At 38.0% G+C, this 14,894-nt stretch overlaps 2 protein-coding genes and 1 pseudogene across 2 annotated transcripts in view; 1 reads left to right on the top strand and 2 right to left on the bottom strand.

Moving 5' to 3' along the window:
- Nucleotides 1-14,894, top strand: part of LOC145502419 (uncharacterized) — a 113,876-nt gene that overhangs the window by 29,735 nt on the left and 69,247 nt on the right. The gene's annotated exons all lie outside the window — the stretch shown is intronic.
- On the bottom strand, nt 1,306-2,238 carry LOC145503451 (histamine H2 receptor-like). Its single transcript, XM_081482907.1, has one exon. The coding sequence runs from the start codon at nt 2,236-2,238 to the stop codon at nt 1,306-1,308; it is 933 nt and encodes a 310-aa protein (XP_081339033.1).
- LOC145503449 (adenosine receptor A2b-like) lies at nt 7,705-8,684 on the bottom strand (annotated as a pseudogene).

Here is a 14,894-nt window from a genome sequence, read left to right as displayed (position 1 = left end):
ATATTTCACTCCATAATATGTCCAGATAAACTTGTAATTCTGTTCCTTGCGAAACTTGAGACAGTTCCTCAACAACTTTCTTTTCGCTCCCGTTAGGCTTTCTTGGATAAAGATATTGTTCTCACGGTAGCGCCCCAGGCCAATGTCGCGATAGCTTTTCAACTTTGGTCTAGCTTTGTAGAAACGGTCCCGAATCCTTCGATTGGTAAATTTGACCACTATGGCGGGATGTCGAATTGGAGTAGACCCTGATTCTCCACTGTTAGATTAAGGAATCCTATGGCTGATCGAAATATCTGTATCATTAATATTGACCTCAATCAAGGCTCCACTTTTCTTAACAATTTCGTTTTTATCCTCTCCAGTTGTCACGGGGACTCCTCTTATTTCGAGACATTCGCGTCGCGTGTATTGGGCTTGTTCATCGAGGGAGGAACGTAAACCGCTAAGCTCTTTGTTCATTTTAGCAGAATCACTTCTCAAGCGATCGCTTTCTTGCGCTACAGTCCTCTGGCACTGCATGCAAAATATCAGCAAAGAATCGGATATGCTTACCATTTCGTAAATAACGAAAGCTGGGGTGCTTACTATTTGTCAGAATAAACCGGTTGGGATGACCGTTGAATAATGGAAAGAGTTTTTTCAAAATCAGCAAACCAACGAGCGAGATGGCGCTTACCATTTGCAATTCGATTTCTCGTAATTGTTTTCGGCTGATGAGAGACTGGAAACTGGAAAATTTACCAAACGGTAAGGAAATTTCCGCCGTTCCGTTCCGAACGAAAGATGAGGACTACCTCTGAAGGTAGTCTACAATTCCCGAACGGATTTTCCGGGAAATCACTGTTCCATTTGACTTTCAACCGAAATTTCCGGATTTTTTTTTGCTAAATGGTAAGCACCTCTGGACACCATACAGAGGACATTGCTACCATGATACGCACTTGAAAATATGAGCAGAATATTATTCGCAGCAAAAAACATTTAGAAGGTACTACGTATGAGCAGACCATTATTTGTAGGCGGTTATTTGTAGGTCATGTGGTTGGCTCTCGGCCAATGAAAAGGAAGGAAAAAAATGCATCAAATAATAATTGGTGTTGTTAGGAGTTACACTTTTTGAGGAGATATTTAAAACAGTCGCATTTTCGTGCAATGCATGCAGATATATCACCCAATGCTGTACAGATATGCGATCAAGGAATAGAATATGTTTACCATTTCTTGAATACCGTAACCTGGACACCCTACAGAGGGTATTGCAACCATTATCTGCACCTGAAAGTTTTACGAAAGCCATGTTCTCTACCTAGAGCACTTAAACCACTGTTTGATTGTGTCCTTCACTGCCTTTCGTACACCTCTGACCCTCCAGCAGTAGAGAATCGGGTTCAGAGATGAGTTTAACAATACGAGAGAGATTGTTATTCTCACAGCAAGGTTATAGGATGGCGAATAGCCTCTGGCATGCGCCACAGCAACAGCTATAGCATAAGGAAGGTAACAAGCTACTAACACTAACTGTACACACAATCCCACGGACACCGTCTTTCTGTATCGTTTTATGTTCAGAGGACTCATTCCTCCTCTGTTTGGTTTGCCTTGCTGAGCAACAGCTCGCAGTTGAACGCGATGACGACGAAGCGTTACATAGATCTTGAAGTAAGACAAAGCTGCCATAGCCAGAGAAATGTAAATCAATGCATAAATCACCCTAGAGATTAAATCAGGCATCCAAAATCGTTTTAAACAGAGCACAGAAATGTTTAGAATCCAAATGATGATCATGACCACTCGTGTTCTCCTCAAGGTTATCACTTGCCAGACTTGGGTGAACCTTAATCCTAAACGCAGTGCAACAAGTCTATCTACACTTATTGCAGTTAATGTAAACAACGACACTCCACAAAAACACTGACTGGTGAATGCATTGATGCTTACCATGGTGTAGCAAAGTTTTTCTTGCTTGTTTGTTATCGACATAAGCTGAATGACATAAAATGGTTGTGAAAAAAGACCAACACAGAGATCCGTAACTGTTAAGCATCGAAACATGAGTTTTGATGGCGGATGAAGCGAGGAATCCTTTCGAAGGGCAACAAGGATCAGGGCGTTTCCAAGAGATGCTGTGATGGCCAACATCACATTTAAAGCTGTTAGTGAGTACATATAGTGATTTCCATGTAGGGACGATGTACAAGTTATTTCTTGTATCATCTCGTAGAGCCCTTGATCCATGATTCTTGAAAATTATGAACCTTAAGGCAATAAGCGAAATGACAAGATATTTTGTCCTACCTCAAACTTGTAGGTAGCGAAGTGCTTGCAGAAGGTTTGGCAATTAATTAGGTATTTGTTTTGTCACCCTGACGCTTCCGCCCAAAGTTTTTTTCCCGGTCAGAAAGGACCAATATTTAAGACACTATAATCCGTATATTTAAGTTTTTTAGTTTTTCAGCTGTATCGAGGAATGACCTGTCATTTACTTGGAAAAGATGAAGGTAATAACAAGGTCTTAAAAGAGTGTTTCGGGGAATCTTTTATCATGACTGAAGAAAGGAAAGATTACAATCGTAAATGACAAAGGAAAATGAGCTCAAGGCATTTTGCAACAATCCCATCAGAATCAAAAAACACCAAAGCTGTATCGAGGAATGACCTGTCATTTACTTGAAAGAGATGAAGTTCCTCTTCATTCAAACAAATTACTTTGTAAAGGATTTTTTATAGCATTTTAAAAATTAGTTTGAATATAACAAGGTCTTAAAAGAGTGTTTGGGGAATCTTTTATCATGAATGAAGAAAGGAAAGATTACAATCGTAAATGACAAAGGAAAATGAGCTCAAGGCATTTTGCAACAATCCCATCAGAATCAAAAAACACCAAAACACCTCTAACAAAAGAACCATTAAGGAGTCGAGGCCGATGTGCGATATGCTATTTTGCTTTTTGCAAAGGTTTTGTTGATTTCATTTTCGTTGACTTCCTTCCTCAGAAAGAAAAGGCCTGTTGGCAATTTGTGTTATCGCAAATCCAGAATACAAAATGATATATCTAAATATACCATATGTTCACCTTGACTCAGCAAGTTTTGAAGGTTTTTATTTTACCATCTGTCTTTTAATTGAAAAATGTGAAGTTACTCTTCTTATAAATAGCGCTATATAAGAAATAAATTCTTATTACTAATAATTATTATTTCACGAATTGTTAGGTTTTATTCATAGCATTTTAAAAATACGTTGATATGACCAGATCTTAAAAATTAACTTTAAATGTAAAAGCGTAACGGGGAAAATTTTCTTTTATAATTGAAAATGCAAATGTCGAAAGGCCACTTTCGATATATTAAAAATTACGCTGGATATTGAGACCTTGAGGACACAAGCAAAAGGAATGAATAAACGTGGTCATTCAAGTTTCTTTGTTTGTGTCCTCTAGGCCTCGCTACCAGGCTGAATTTTAATATATCGAAAATTGTCCATTGTCTCGTCGTTTGACTTAATTGTACTCAAGGGAAGATTATAATCATAAATGACAAAGCAATGTGACTTGAAGAAAATTTGCGACCATCCCATCAGAAAACAAAAACAACAAAACGCCTTCTAACTAAAGAACCAATTAGGGAGTCGAGCATGATATGCGTTTCTCTGAATACACTGTTTTTATGTACGAATATTGTTTTTCCGGCCGAGGCTGAATATTCTTATTTTTCTGCCGATTGTAGGCCGAAAATATTCCAGTGAATATTCTGAGATTATAGCGCATGACATTTCTGCTTTCGAAATAGTTTTGGTGTCAAAAGGTATGACGTGCGTATCAGGTATGTTCGCAAAAACTAACTTCTTGCAGATATGTTATAAGCATCGAACATACGGCTAGTGCTGTTTTTGTTGTTTTTTAGCTAGTTTTTCTGTTTAAAGAAAGGAAAAATTTCATTAGGTTTAGTTAAAAACACATAATTGTATTGTATCTATAAATTTTAGGCACTAAACTATATTCTTTTCAAAATCTCAGGAACGGGTTTATTCTTCATTAAAATATTCCTAAAATGTCGCTAATTTCAGCCTCAATATCCTTTAAAAGATGTCCTTATAAAAAGAGTAAGAGTGTACACACTAATGGCTATTTTGTTTTTGCACAGGTTTTATTGATTTAATGTTCGTTGGCTTCTTTAATCGGAAAGAAAAGGCATATTGGCTGTTTGCTTCAACGCAGATCCAAATCAAAGATTACGTATTTAAAAATATCACCTGTTTACCTGAAGTTTAAATTTTACTTAAAGCACGTTCCGGTTGGATTCTTTTTAATCCGTTCTCTCGACAGTTTATGCAGACATGGTTTTCAAAATCTAATCAAGGAACGGTTTTTTGCGATTTTTGTGGTCTAAATATCTCGTGAGAGCGTCTTCTCAGACAAAACTACAAAAAGCTATAACACTGCAAAGTGATCAAAGTGAGATAAAAATCCGAGATTAGTAAAATAATCTTGCGCGACGTCCAAGGCTGTATTAAGAGCCACTGCCTATAAACATAGACTAAACACCGGCACAAGTCAAAAAATCGATTTTGCTCATATTTTGCCCATAGACTGGCCCTGGCTAGAAAACAAACAGACCATTGTTAGTTTCTGCTAATACAGTTTCTTGGGAGGAATTTTCCGAAAAAACGATTTCGCCCGATTGGGCTCAAAATCTACTTCCGGTTATGTCAAATTTTCTTAGTGCTCGATCGCATCACACACCACACAACAACTACTTTAGAATCTTTCAACGATATTTATATTGTGCTCAGGTCTTCATGCATGGTACCACTGAACGAAAAAAATAAATCGAAGTTAGTTTTGAACCCGAAACGACATCGGACACCAAGACACGCAAAATTTGACAATGTGTTGTTGTTTCTACGTCTCCTCCATCTGTGGTCTCCACGAAAACATCCATGCACCGCGCGGTACCATGTCTAAAAATAACTTAACAGGGATTATCTTGAGTAGAAGACCTAAATGTGGTATTCACGCTCTAAACCTTCATAATCTCTTGATTTGACTCAATGCTAGCAGGTTTTCCAATTGACAAGCTATTTTCTCCTGCTGCCTTTATATCTCGTCAACGTTCTTTTCCCAAAGAGAAAAGAGCAATATTAAAGAAACTATACTCTATATTCTTAAGGCTTCTATTTTGCCCGCTGTCTCGATGACGAATTTCCTCCGTAGCTCAAACAATTTGTATCTAGCTTTTTTTCATAGCATTTTACAAATTAGTTTGTATAACCAGGACTTTAAATTATCATTACAAGTAAAAGAGTGCTGCGGGAAAATTTTTTTCATGATTGCAAAAGCAAATGATAATTTGAGAGAGGGAACTTTACATGATGCCGGAAAAAAAAATAATTAAACAAAAAACCGACGATGCCAATTGCCAAAAAAAATTGATACACATCAGGGGACATGTTTTGGGGACATCCAGTGGGGACATGTTGTAGTGACAGTCTTCCTCGTGTGACGCGCCCGGGGGAGGGGGGAAACCTGTCGTTGCAACATGTTGCATGGAATGCAGCTGGGTTTGAACTCGTGCATCACAAAGCGGGGACTTCAATTTTCAATGTCGCATCGTAGGCACTGTTCTTGCAAACTGTCCCCGCTGCAACACCTTTTTATGCCTCATTCCGCTACGTGTGCACCAGCCTGCGTACTTTCCTTTCAGCATGCGTCCTATTAGTTACTTACTTTGGCCCTTTACTCCTCCCGGGGCATAGGCCACCAATAACAACTCTCCAGTCTCCTCTGTCCTGAGTTATCCTTTCAAGATGTTTCCATGCGTGTCCAGTCCTTTTAATGTCCTTTTCAAGCTCCCGCCGCCAGGTGTTCCGTGGTCTCCCTCTCTTTCTTTGACCTTGGGGGTTCCAGTTCAGGGCTTGACGGCCAATGCTACTAGGTGGTTTGCGAAGTGTATGGCCAAGCCAGCTCCATCTCCTTCGTCGTCCTATGTCGCCGAAACGTCGGATTTATCTATCGTTAGTTTTTGCCTGTATATAAAAATATTTTGATAAAAAATACATTTATATCTATTCTCTATTGATCTATATACAATCACCATACAAGTTAGAAAAGTTAGAATGGGAGTGCGGCTATTCTTTGTTTTGATAAAGACCTCACTGCTTTTGTTTTGTAAATCAAGTTGTTCTAATGGTTACTAGTGACATTTATATGAAAAAAAGTAGTGAGGTCTGTACCAAAGCAAGGTCACCTCCAGCCTCGCTGCCATTCAAAGGCCAGGTCACCTAGATGACAAATGTAAAATGGTCTATTATTGCATGAAAAAGATTCAAAGTTTCATGCCAACCGCCATTATGGATGCAAAGCTTCATGCTTCGTTCTTTTGGGTTCACTGGATGAAACAACTTCGTAGTAACAAAGAAACTGTGGGAAAAAGAATTTAAAAGCCTCAAAGATAAGGTAAGCGCCGGGTCGTAACGAATAACATCGATTCGCATTCCATCGAGTGGGGCTCACACAGATTGGATTACTGAGATTGCGCAGTGCGGACTGGAAATCATCTTTAAAATTTAACACACCTTTCTCTAACGAAAGCCGTGTTGTGCGTGGCTTATCGCATACATGTAAGTCGTGAATCTTCCGTATATTTATCTATCGGGTATTTCGTTGCAAGTTACGAGAGTTCAACAGTACAGAGATTCTCCTTGGCTATCAGCAATTTTCTTCGTGGTTGTTGTTCCCACCAAAAATAATGGCAAATAATGTAATAATAGTAGTAATAATAATGATTAAAAATCCTTTATTAAATTGGTTGAAAAATTTCAAAACCTTTAATTGAAACGCGAAAATCAACTTTTTTCAATGTTGTGCCAGCAGATAATGACGCCATGTGACGTGCGTTACTTCATGATCTCTGAACAGCTGCTATTTGGAATTTCTTCTTTTTTCGGATAAAATTAGAAAACCACAAAACCTAATAGCAATAGCAATACCTAATAGCGATCCGCTAACTTGAAAATGATCTAAAATGTTACAGCTATCGACATAAATTTTAAAAAGTTTTAAATACAAACGGGAAAATTCAAACTTTGAAAATCGTGCTAGTGAAATTTTATGCTCTTGTTGTAAAACCGATCTCTCTAAACAATAAAATGCCATACCAGATTATTTCCCAACAAATTTTAGATTGGTTTACAAAGTTCAATGACATTGTATTAAATATTAAAGGAGTTAAACCACGGGAAAAAAAATTGTCAAAATATGGAGCAGTTGTAACTTCATGCACCCTGAGCAATTTAATGATTTTCCATTATTTCCTCCTCAGTTTTTCACATTACGTCTCCAATTTTAATAATATTGTAGAAATACCTTACGGATGTAAACTATGTCACTCGTGAGCTGTTTAAATCTCTGTCAGTGTTCTGCATTCTTGGGTTCTTTTTTTATTCTCGCTTCTTTGGTGGATTTTTATTGCTACAGTTGTGGTTGTTGTTGTTTGTTTTGTTTATTAGAATTTTTACCCTTACAACTAACTGCTAGTTTGAAGTGTCTTTCAATTTGAGCTAATTATAAATCTGTTTTAACCGTACTTTCCGTCTGTTAATGGAAAATAATAAACCCAGTGTTATCTACATGCGATGAATATAATCATTTCTTGTCTAATATGCAAAGGATATCGCTACCTTGCACTGGAAAAGTTAGAGTCTTTATTTAAAGCAACTAAACCACTGTGTGATTGTGTTCTTCGCTTCCTTTCGTACACCTCTGATCCTCCAGCAGTAGACAATCGGGTTCAGAGATGAGTTTAACATTACGAGAGTAATTGTTAATCTAACAGCAAGATTATACGAAGGCGAATAGCCATTAGCTGTCGTAATAGCAACAACTACAGCATAAGGAAGGTAACAAGCTACTAACAGTAACTGTACACACAATCCCGCGGACACCGTCTTTTTGAATTGTTTTATGTTCAGAGGACTCATTCCTCTCCTCTGTTTGGTTTGCCTTGCTGAGCAACGTCTCGCAGTTCAATGCGATGACGACGAAGTGTCACATAGATCTTGAAGTAAGACAAAGCTGCTATCGCCAGAGAAATGTAAATCAATGCAGAAACTACCCTGGAGATTAACATGTGCTTCCAAAATCGTCGTAAACAGACAATAGAAATGTTTAGGATCCAAATGATGATCATGATCACTCGCGTTCGCCTCAAGGTTATCACTTGCCATACTTGGGTGTATCTCAATCCCAACCGGAGAGCAACAAGCCTATCTACGCTTATTGCAGTTAATGTAAACAACGACACTCCGCAAAAAACTGAACTGGTTAATTCATTGAGGCTTACCATGGTGTAACAAAGTTTTACTTGTTCGTGGGTTATCGACATCAGCTGAATGACATAAAATGGTTGGGAGAAAAGACCAACACAGAGATCCGTAACTGTTAGGCATCGAAACATGAGTTTTGATGGCGGATGAAGCGAGGAATCCTTTCGAAGGGCAACAAGGATCAGGGCGTTTCCAAGAGATGCTGTGATGGCCAACATCACATTTAAAGCTGTTAGTGAGTACATATAGTGATTTCCATGTAGGGACGATGTACAAGTTATTTCTTGTATCATCTCGTAGAGCCCTTGATCCATGATTCTTGAAAATTATGAACCTTAAGGCAATAAGCGAAATGACAAGATATTTTGTCCTACCTCAAACTTGTAGGTAGCGAAGTGCTTGCAGAAGGTTTGGCAATTAATTAGGTATTTGTTTTGTCACCCTGACGCTTCCGCCCAAAGTTTTTTTCCCGGTCAGAAAGGACCAATATTTAAGACACTATAATCCGTATATTTAAGTTTTTTAGTTTTTCAGCTGTATCGAGGAATGACCTGTCATTTACTTGGAAAAGATGAAGGTAATAACAAGGTCTTAAAAGAGTGTTTCGGGGAATCTTTTATCATGACTGAAGAAAGGAAAGATTACAATCGTAAATGACAAAGGAAAATGAGCTCAAGGCATTTTGCAACAATCCCATCAGAATCAAAAAACACCAAAGCTGTATCGAGGAATGACCTGTCATTTACTTGAAAAAGATGAAGTTCCTCTTCATTCAAACAAATTACTTTGTAAAGGATTTTTTATAGCATTTTAAAAATTAGTTTGAATATAACAAGGTCTTAAAAGAGTGTTTGGGGAATCTTTTATCATGAATGAAGAAAGGAAAGATTACAATCGTAAATGACAAAGGAAAATGAGCTCAAGGCATTTTGCAACAATCCCATCAGAATCAAAAAACACCAAAACACCTCTAACAAAAGAACCATTAAGGAGTCGAGGCCGATGTGCGATATGCTATTTTGCTTTTTGCAAAGGTTTTGTTGATTTCATTTTCGTTGACTTCCTTCCTCAGAAAGAAAAGGCCTGTTGGCAATTTGTGTTATCGCAAATCCAGAATACAAAATGATATATCTAAATATACCATATGTTCACCTTGACTCAGCAAGTTTTGAAGGTTTTTATTTTACCATCTGTCTTTTAATTGAAAAATGTGAAGTTACTCTTCTTATAAATAGCGCTATATAAGAAATAAATTCTTATTACTAATAATTATTATTTCACGAATTGTTAGGTTTTATTCATAGCATTTTAAAAATACGTTGATATGACCAGATCTTAAAAATTAACTTTAAATGTAAAAGCGTAACGGGGAAAATTTTCTTTTATAATTGAAAATGCAAATGTCGAAAGGCCACTTTCGATATATTAAAAATTACGCTGGATATTGAGACCTTGAGGACACAAGCAAAAGGAATGAATAAACGTGGTCATTCAAGTTTCTTTGTTTGTGTCCTCTAGGCCTCGCTACCAGGCTGAATTTTAATATATCGAAAATTGTCCATTGTCTCGTCGTTTGACTTAATTGTACTCAAGGGAAGATTATAATCATAAATGACAAAGCAATGTGACTTGAAGAAAATTTGCGACCATCCCATCAGAAAACAAAAACAACAAAACGCCTTCTAACTACAGAACCAATTAGGGAGTCGAGCATGATATGCGTTTCTCTGAATACACTGTTTTTATGTACGAATATTGTTTTTCCGGCCGAGGCTGAATATTCTTATTTTTCTGCCGATTGTAGGCCGAAAATATTCCAGTGAATATTCTGAGATTATAGCGCATGACATTTCTGCTTTCGAAATAGTTTTGGTGTCAAAAGGTATGACGTGCGTATCAGGTATGTTCGCAAAAACTAACTTCTTGCAGATATGTTATAAGCATCGAACATACGGCTAGTGCTGTTTTTGTTGTTTTTTAGCTAGTTTTTCTGTTTAAAGAAAGGAAAAATTTCATTAGGTTTAGTTAAAAACACATAATTGTATTGTATTTATAAATTTTAGGCACTAAACTATATTCTTTTCAAAATCTCAGGAACGGGTTTATTCTTCATTAAAATATTCCTAAAATGTCGCTAATTTCAGCCTCAATATCCTTTAAAAGATGTCCTTATAAAAAGAGTAAGAGTGTACACACTAATGGCTATTTTGTTTTTGCACAGGTTTTATTGATTTAATGTTCGTTGGCTTCTTTAATCGGAAAGAAAAGGCATATTGGCTGTTTGCTTCAACGCAGATCCAAATCAAAGATTACGTATTTAAATATATCACCTGTTTACCTTAAGTTTAAATTTTACTTAAAGCACGTTCCAGTTGGATTCTTTTTAATCCGTTCTCTCGACAGTTTATGCAGACATGATTTTCAAAATCTAATCAAGGAACGGTTTTTTGCGATTTTTGTGGTCTAAATATCTCGTGAGAGCGTCTTCTCAGACAAAACTACAAAAAGCTATAACACTGCAAAGTGATCAAAATGAGATAAAAATCCGAGATTAGTAAAATAATCTTGCGCGACGTCCAAGGCTGTATTAAGAGCCACTGCCTATAAACATAGACTAAACACCGGCACAAGTCAAAAAATCGATTTTGCTCATATTTTGCCCATAGACTGGCCCTAGCTAGAAAACAAACAGACCATTGTTAGTTTCTGCTAATACAGTTTCTTGGGAGGAATTTTCCGAAAAAACGATTTCGCCCGATTGGGCTCAAAATCTACTTCCGGTTATGTCAAATTTTCTTAGTGTTCGATCGCATCACACACCACACAACAACTACTTTAGAATCTTTCAACGATATTTATATTGTGCTCAGGTCTTCATGCATGGTACCACTGAACGAAAAAAATAAATCGAAGTTAGTTTTGAACCCGAAACGACATCGGACACCAAGACACGCAAAATTTGACAATGTGTTGTTGTTTCTACGTCTCCTCCATCTGTGGTCTCCACGAAAACATCCATGCACCGCGCGGTACCATGTCTAAAAATAACTTAACAGGGATTATCTTGAGTAGAAGACCTAAATGTGGTATTCACGCTCTAAACCTTCATAATCTCTTGATTTGACTCAATGCTAGCAGGTTTTCCAATTGACAAGCTATTTTCTCCTGCTGCCTTTATATCTCGTCAACGTTCTTTTCCCAAAGAGAAAAGAGCAATATTAAAGAAACTATACTCTATATTCTTAAGGCTTCTATTTTGCCCGCTGTCTCGATGACGAATTTCCTCCGTAGCTCAAACAATTTGTATCTAGCTTTTTTTCATAGCATTTTACAAATTAGTTTGTATAACCAGGACTTTAAATTATCATTACAAGTAAAAGAGTGCTGCGGGAAAATTTTTTTCATGATTGCAAAAGCAAATGATAATTTGAGAGAGGGAACTTTACATGATGCCGGAAAAAAAAAATAATTAAACAAAAAACCGACGATGCCAATTGCCAAAAAAAATTGATACACATCAGGGGACATGTTTTGGGGACATCCAGTGGGGACATGTTGTAGTGACAGTCTTCCTCGTGTGACGCGCCCGGGGGGGGGGGGAACCTGTCGTTGCAACATGTTGCATGGAATGCAGCTGGTTTGAACTCGTGCATCACAAAGCGGGGACTTCAATTTTCAATGTCGCATCGTAGGCACTGTTCTTGCAAACTGTTCCCGCTGCAACACCTTTTTATGCCTCATTCCGCTACGTGTGCACCAGCCTGCGTACTTTCCTTTCAGCATGCGTCCTATTAGTTACTTACTTTGGCCCTTTACTCCTCCCGGGGCATAGGCCACCAATAACAACTCTCCAGTCTCCTCTGTCCTGAGTTATCCTTTCAAGATGTTTCCATGCGTGTCCAGTCCTTTTAATGTCCTTTTCAAGCTCCCGCCGCCAGGTGTTCCGTGGTCTCCCTCTCTTTCTTTGACCTTGGGGGTTCCAGTTCAGGGCTTGACGGCCAATGCTACTAGGTGGTTTGCGAAGTGTATGGCCAAGCCAGCTCCATCTCCTTCGTCGTCCTATGCGTACATATAAAGGGACTTCCACCAGCTCCACGACCTCGCAACTTGTCCTCTAATGTACATTGACCTTACAATGCAAAGACCCAAAATCCATACTGAGAAAAACACGCCTCCAAACGTAAAAGAAACTTTGGAGTCGAAGCCGATTAGAGTTTCTCTAATATGAGCTAATGGCCATTTCTCTTTAGCGAAGCTTTTGTTGATTTAATTTTCATGGGTTTTTTTCTGAGAAAAAAAAAAAGGAAAAACGCAAACATTAGCTGTTTGCTGTAACGCAAATCCAGAAGTTAGGATTACGCATTAAAATATGCGATCTGTTTACCTTAAGGTTCAATTTTGCGTTCAGCACTTTTCAGATCAACCTCTTAACACCGTTCTCACGACATTTTGGGTTCAACCTCTCGCAGGCCGTTGAAATCTTTCTCATTATATTTTGACAGATTCGATTTGAAAAACCTAGCTGAGGACAATTATTTGTACAAACATGTAGAAAAATGGTTAATATTTATATCCTCGATTCAGCTCGATCTACAGAACACCTGAGGAATTATGCTGTCGCATTAAAGTTACTAATATGCCCTAAACGTGTAAATGAACTGTTTTCTAAATTAATATATGACGCGAATTACTTCATGTATCTCCAAACGGCCACCATTTGGAATCCACCATTTTAAATTGCAATCTTTTAAAGTTTTGTTTGTCCCTCAATTCCCAAAAGATAATCGGGTACAAAGAGAACCCCTAAATATAGAAGTTTGTCCTAAATGCCTCTGAGGCATGTTGGAATATTGATAAATTAAACGGGGTCTATTGGTCAAAATTTTAACTGTTAGCTGAAAATGACTTACAGTTAAGAGATTGACTGCTCTGATAGCTGTCAAATTGTCGAAAATTTAACCGATAACTAAGATTCCAGCAACCCCATATATACCAAATGAATATTATATAGAAAGACTGGTGGAGTTGTTGTTGTTGTTGCTGCGGCTTGGTCCATAAACATCCAAAAAGTACGCGCACGAGGCCAATATTTCTCAATGAGGACCGAATAAACTAGTTCAATATAGAGGTGCATAGCTCGGAGAATTCTCGCACCCTGATTGGTTACCTAGGCGAGGTATTCAGCGTGGAACTGCTACACTTAAAAGCGAGACGCGTTGAATATTGCAACATTCACACAGACGTAAACAAAACGGGGTTTTCTTTCATTTAAAAAGAAGGCTATGCGATTCAAGAAAAAATCATACCCTGACTCGTAAATTCTACGTTAATTTTCACTTGAAAACCGATATCGCCGGTTCATCGCTTCGCGAATTGTGCGATTTAACAAATTGACGTCAGATTTTTATGCGTCTGTCCTCTTGCTGATGATAAATTGCGTCATAACATGGTCAAAGTGGTTCCGCAGTAAACTTTGACAATGTTATGACGAAATTTATCATCGATAAGAGGACAGACGCATAAAGAACTGACGTCAATTTGTTTTTTTGCGATGACAAGACCCCAAAATGGTCAAAATGCCGGGAGTAAATGAGGAGAAAAGACGCCGTAAACTTGCCGAAAACAAAGATAATTGAATTTTATTCAAAATGGCGCGCACATTGTCAATAGCTTTTTTCGCTTTTTGATTGGCTATTTAAAAAAGTCCATAAAATATCATTGGTTTAAAAAGTTGACAGTTTGAGAGCTGAAAGTTAAGCTTGAAAGCTTGCATAAATTAAAATTTTATCCGTCCGCACTCTTATTGATGATAAAAATGAGCCAATCAGCAGTTATTGTAAAAATCGGTTTTTCGAGTTAAATTTAACATGGAATTCCCTCGTCATGTGATTAATTTTCCTCTTTAAAATTTCCTCCGATAAATTAATACATCGATTCTCGGTTAGCCCGCGAATTGACTTTTTGTCTGGTACATCAATGTTATTAGCCTGGGTAGCTGGCGGTTTAGTTGGGGTAGGGTGAGAGCGGCAATGCCGCGAGGAGCCTGGTACCAGGAGAAACGAGAAACCACCTTTCCGGATTCCCTGCCTATTTTATTGGTGCCGTGCGCTGGAGAACGGGCCGTTTTCATTGGATCGGAACGCTAACACGTCAATCAAATTTTTTGTTTATCTCCCAAGGGAGAACTCCAAGGGACAACGAAAATCTTAGTGTGAAAAGCAAGAGCATCGAGCCTGAGTATTTGATAGCTAATATGCCTCGCAAAAACGTAGACACAGTTCTAAATCAATCTAAAGCAAGAGTGAGAAACGGTCATCGTCGACTTCGTTTGAAGTGGTTTCATTCTCTTTCCAGCTACAGATTCGCACGAATGGAATTGTAACGCTAAAATGCGTTCCGTATTTTTCTTCCACAAGCATAGCAAAAACAGAAACGTGTCTGATCTGTCGACTTTCAGACCAATCTTCGAGTACTTAGCGCACTAAAGCCGGCCGATCTCATTTTGAAATCCTTCGCACTTGAAAACCAGCTTGAAATGGTTTTTGGGTCGAAGCGTAAGAGGCCTCCTG

The sequence above is a fragment of the Orbicella franksi genome, chromosome 11 (assembly GCF_964199315.1).
Source record: "Orbicella franksi chromosome 11, jaOrbFran1.1, whole genome shotgun sequence".
Taxonomy (NCBI): Eukaryota; Metazoa; Cnidaria; class Anthozoa; order Scleractinia; family Merulinidae; genus Orbicella; species Orbicella franksi.
Note: the sequence above shows the minus strand (reverse complement) of the source record. Positions and strands in the feature narration are given on the sequence as shown.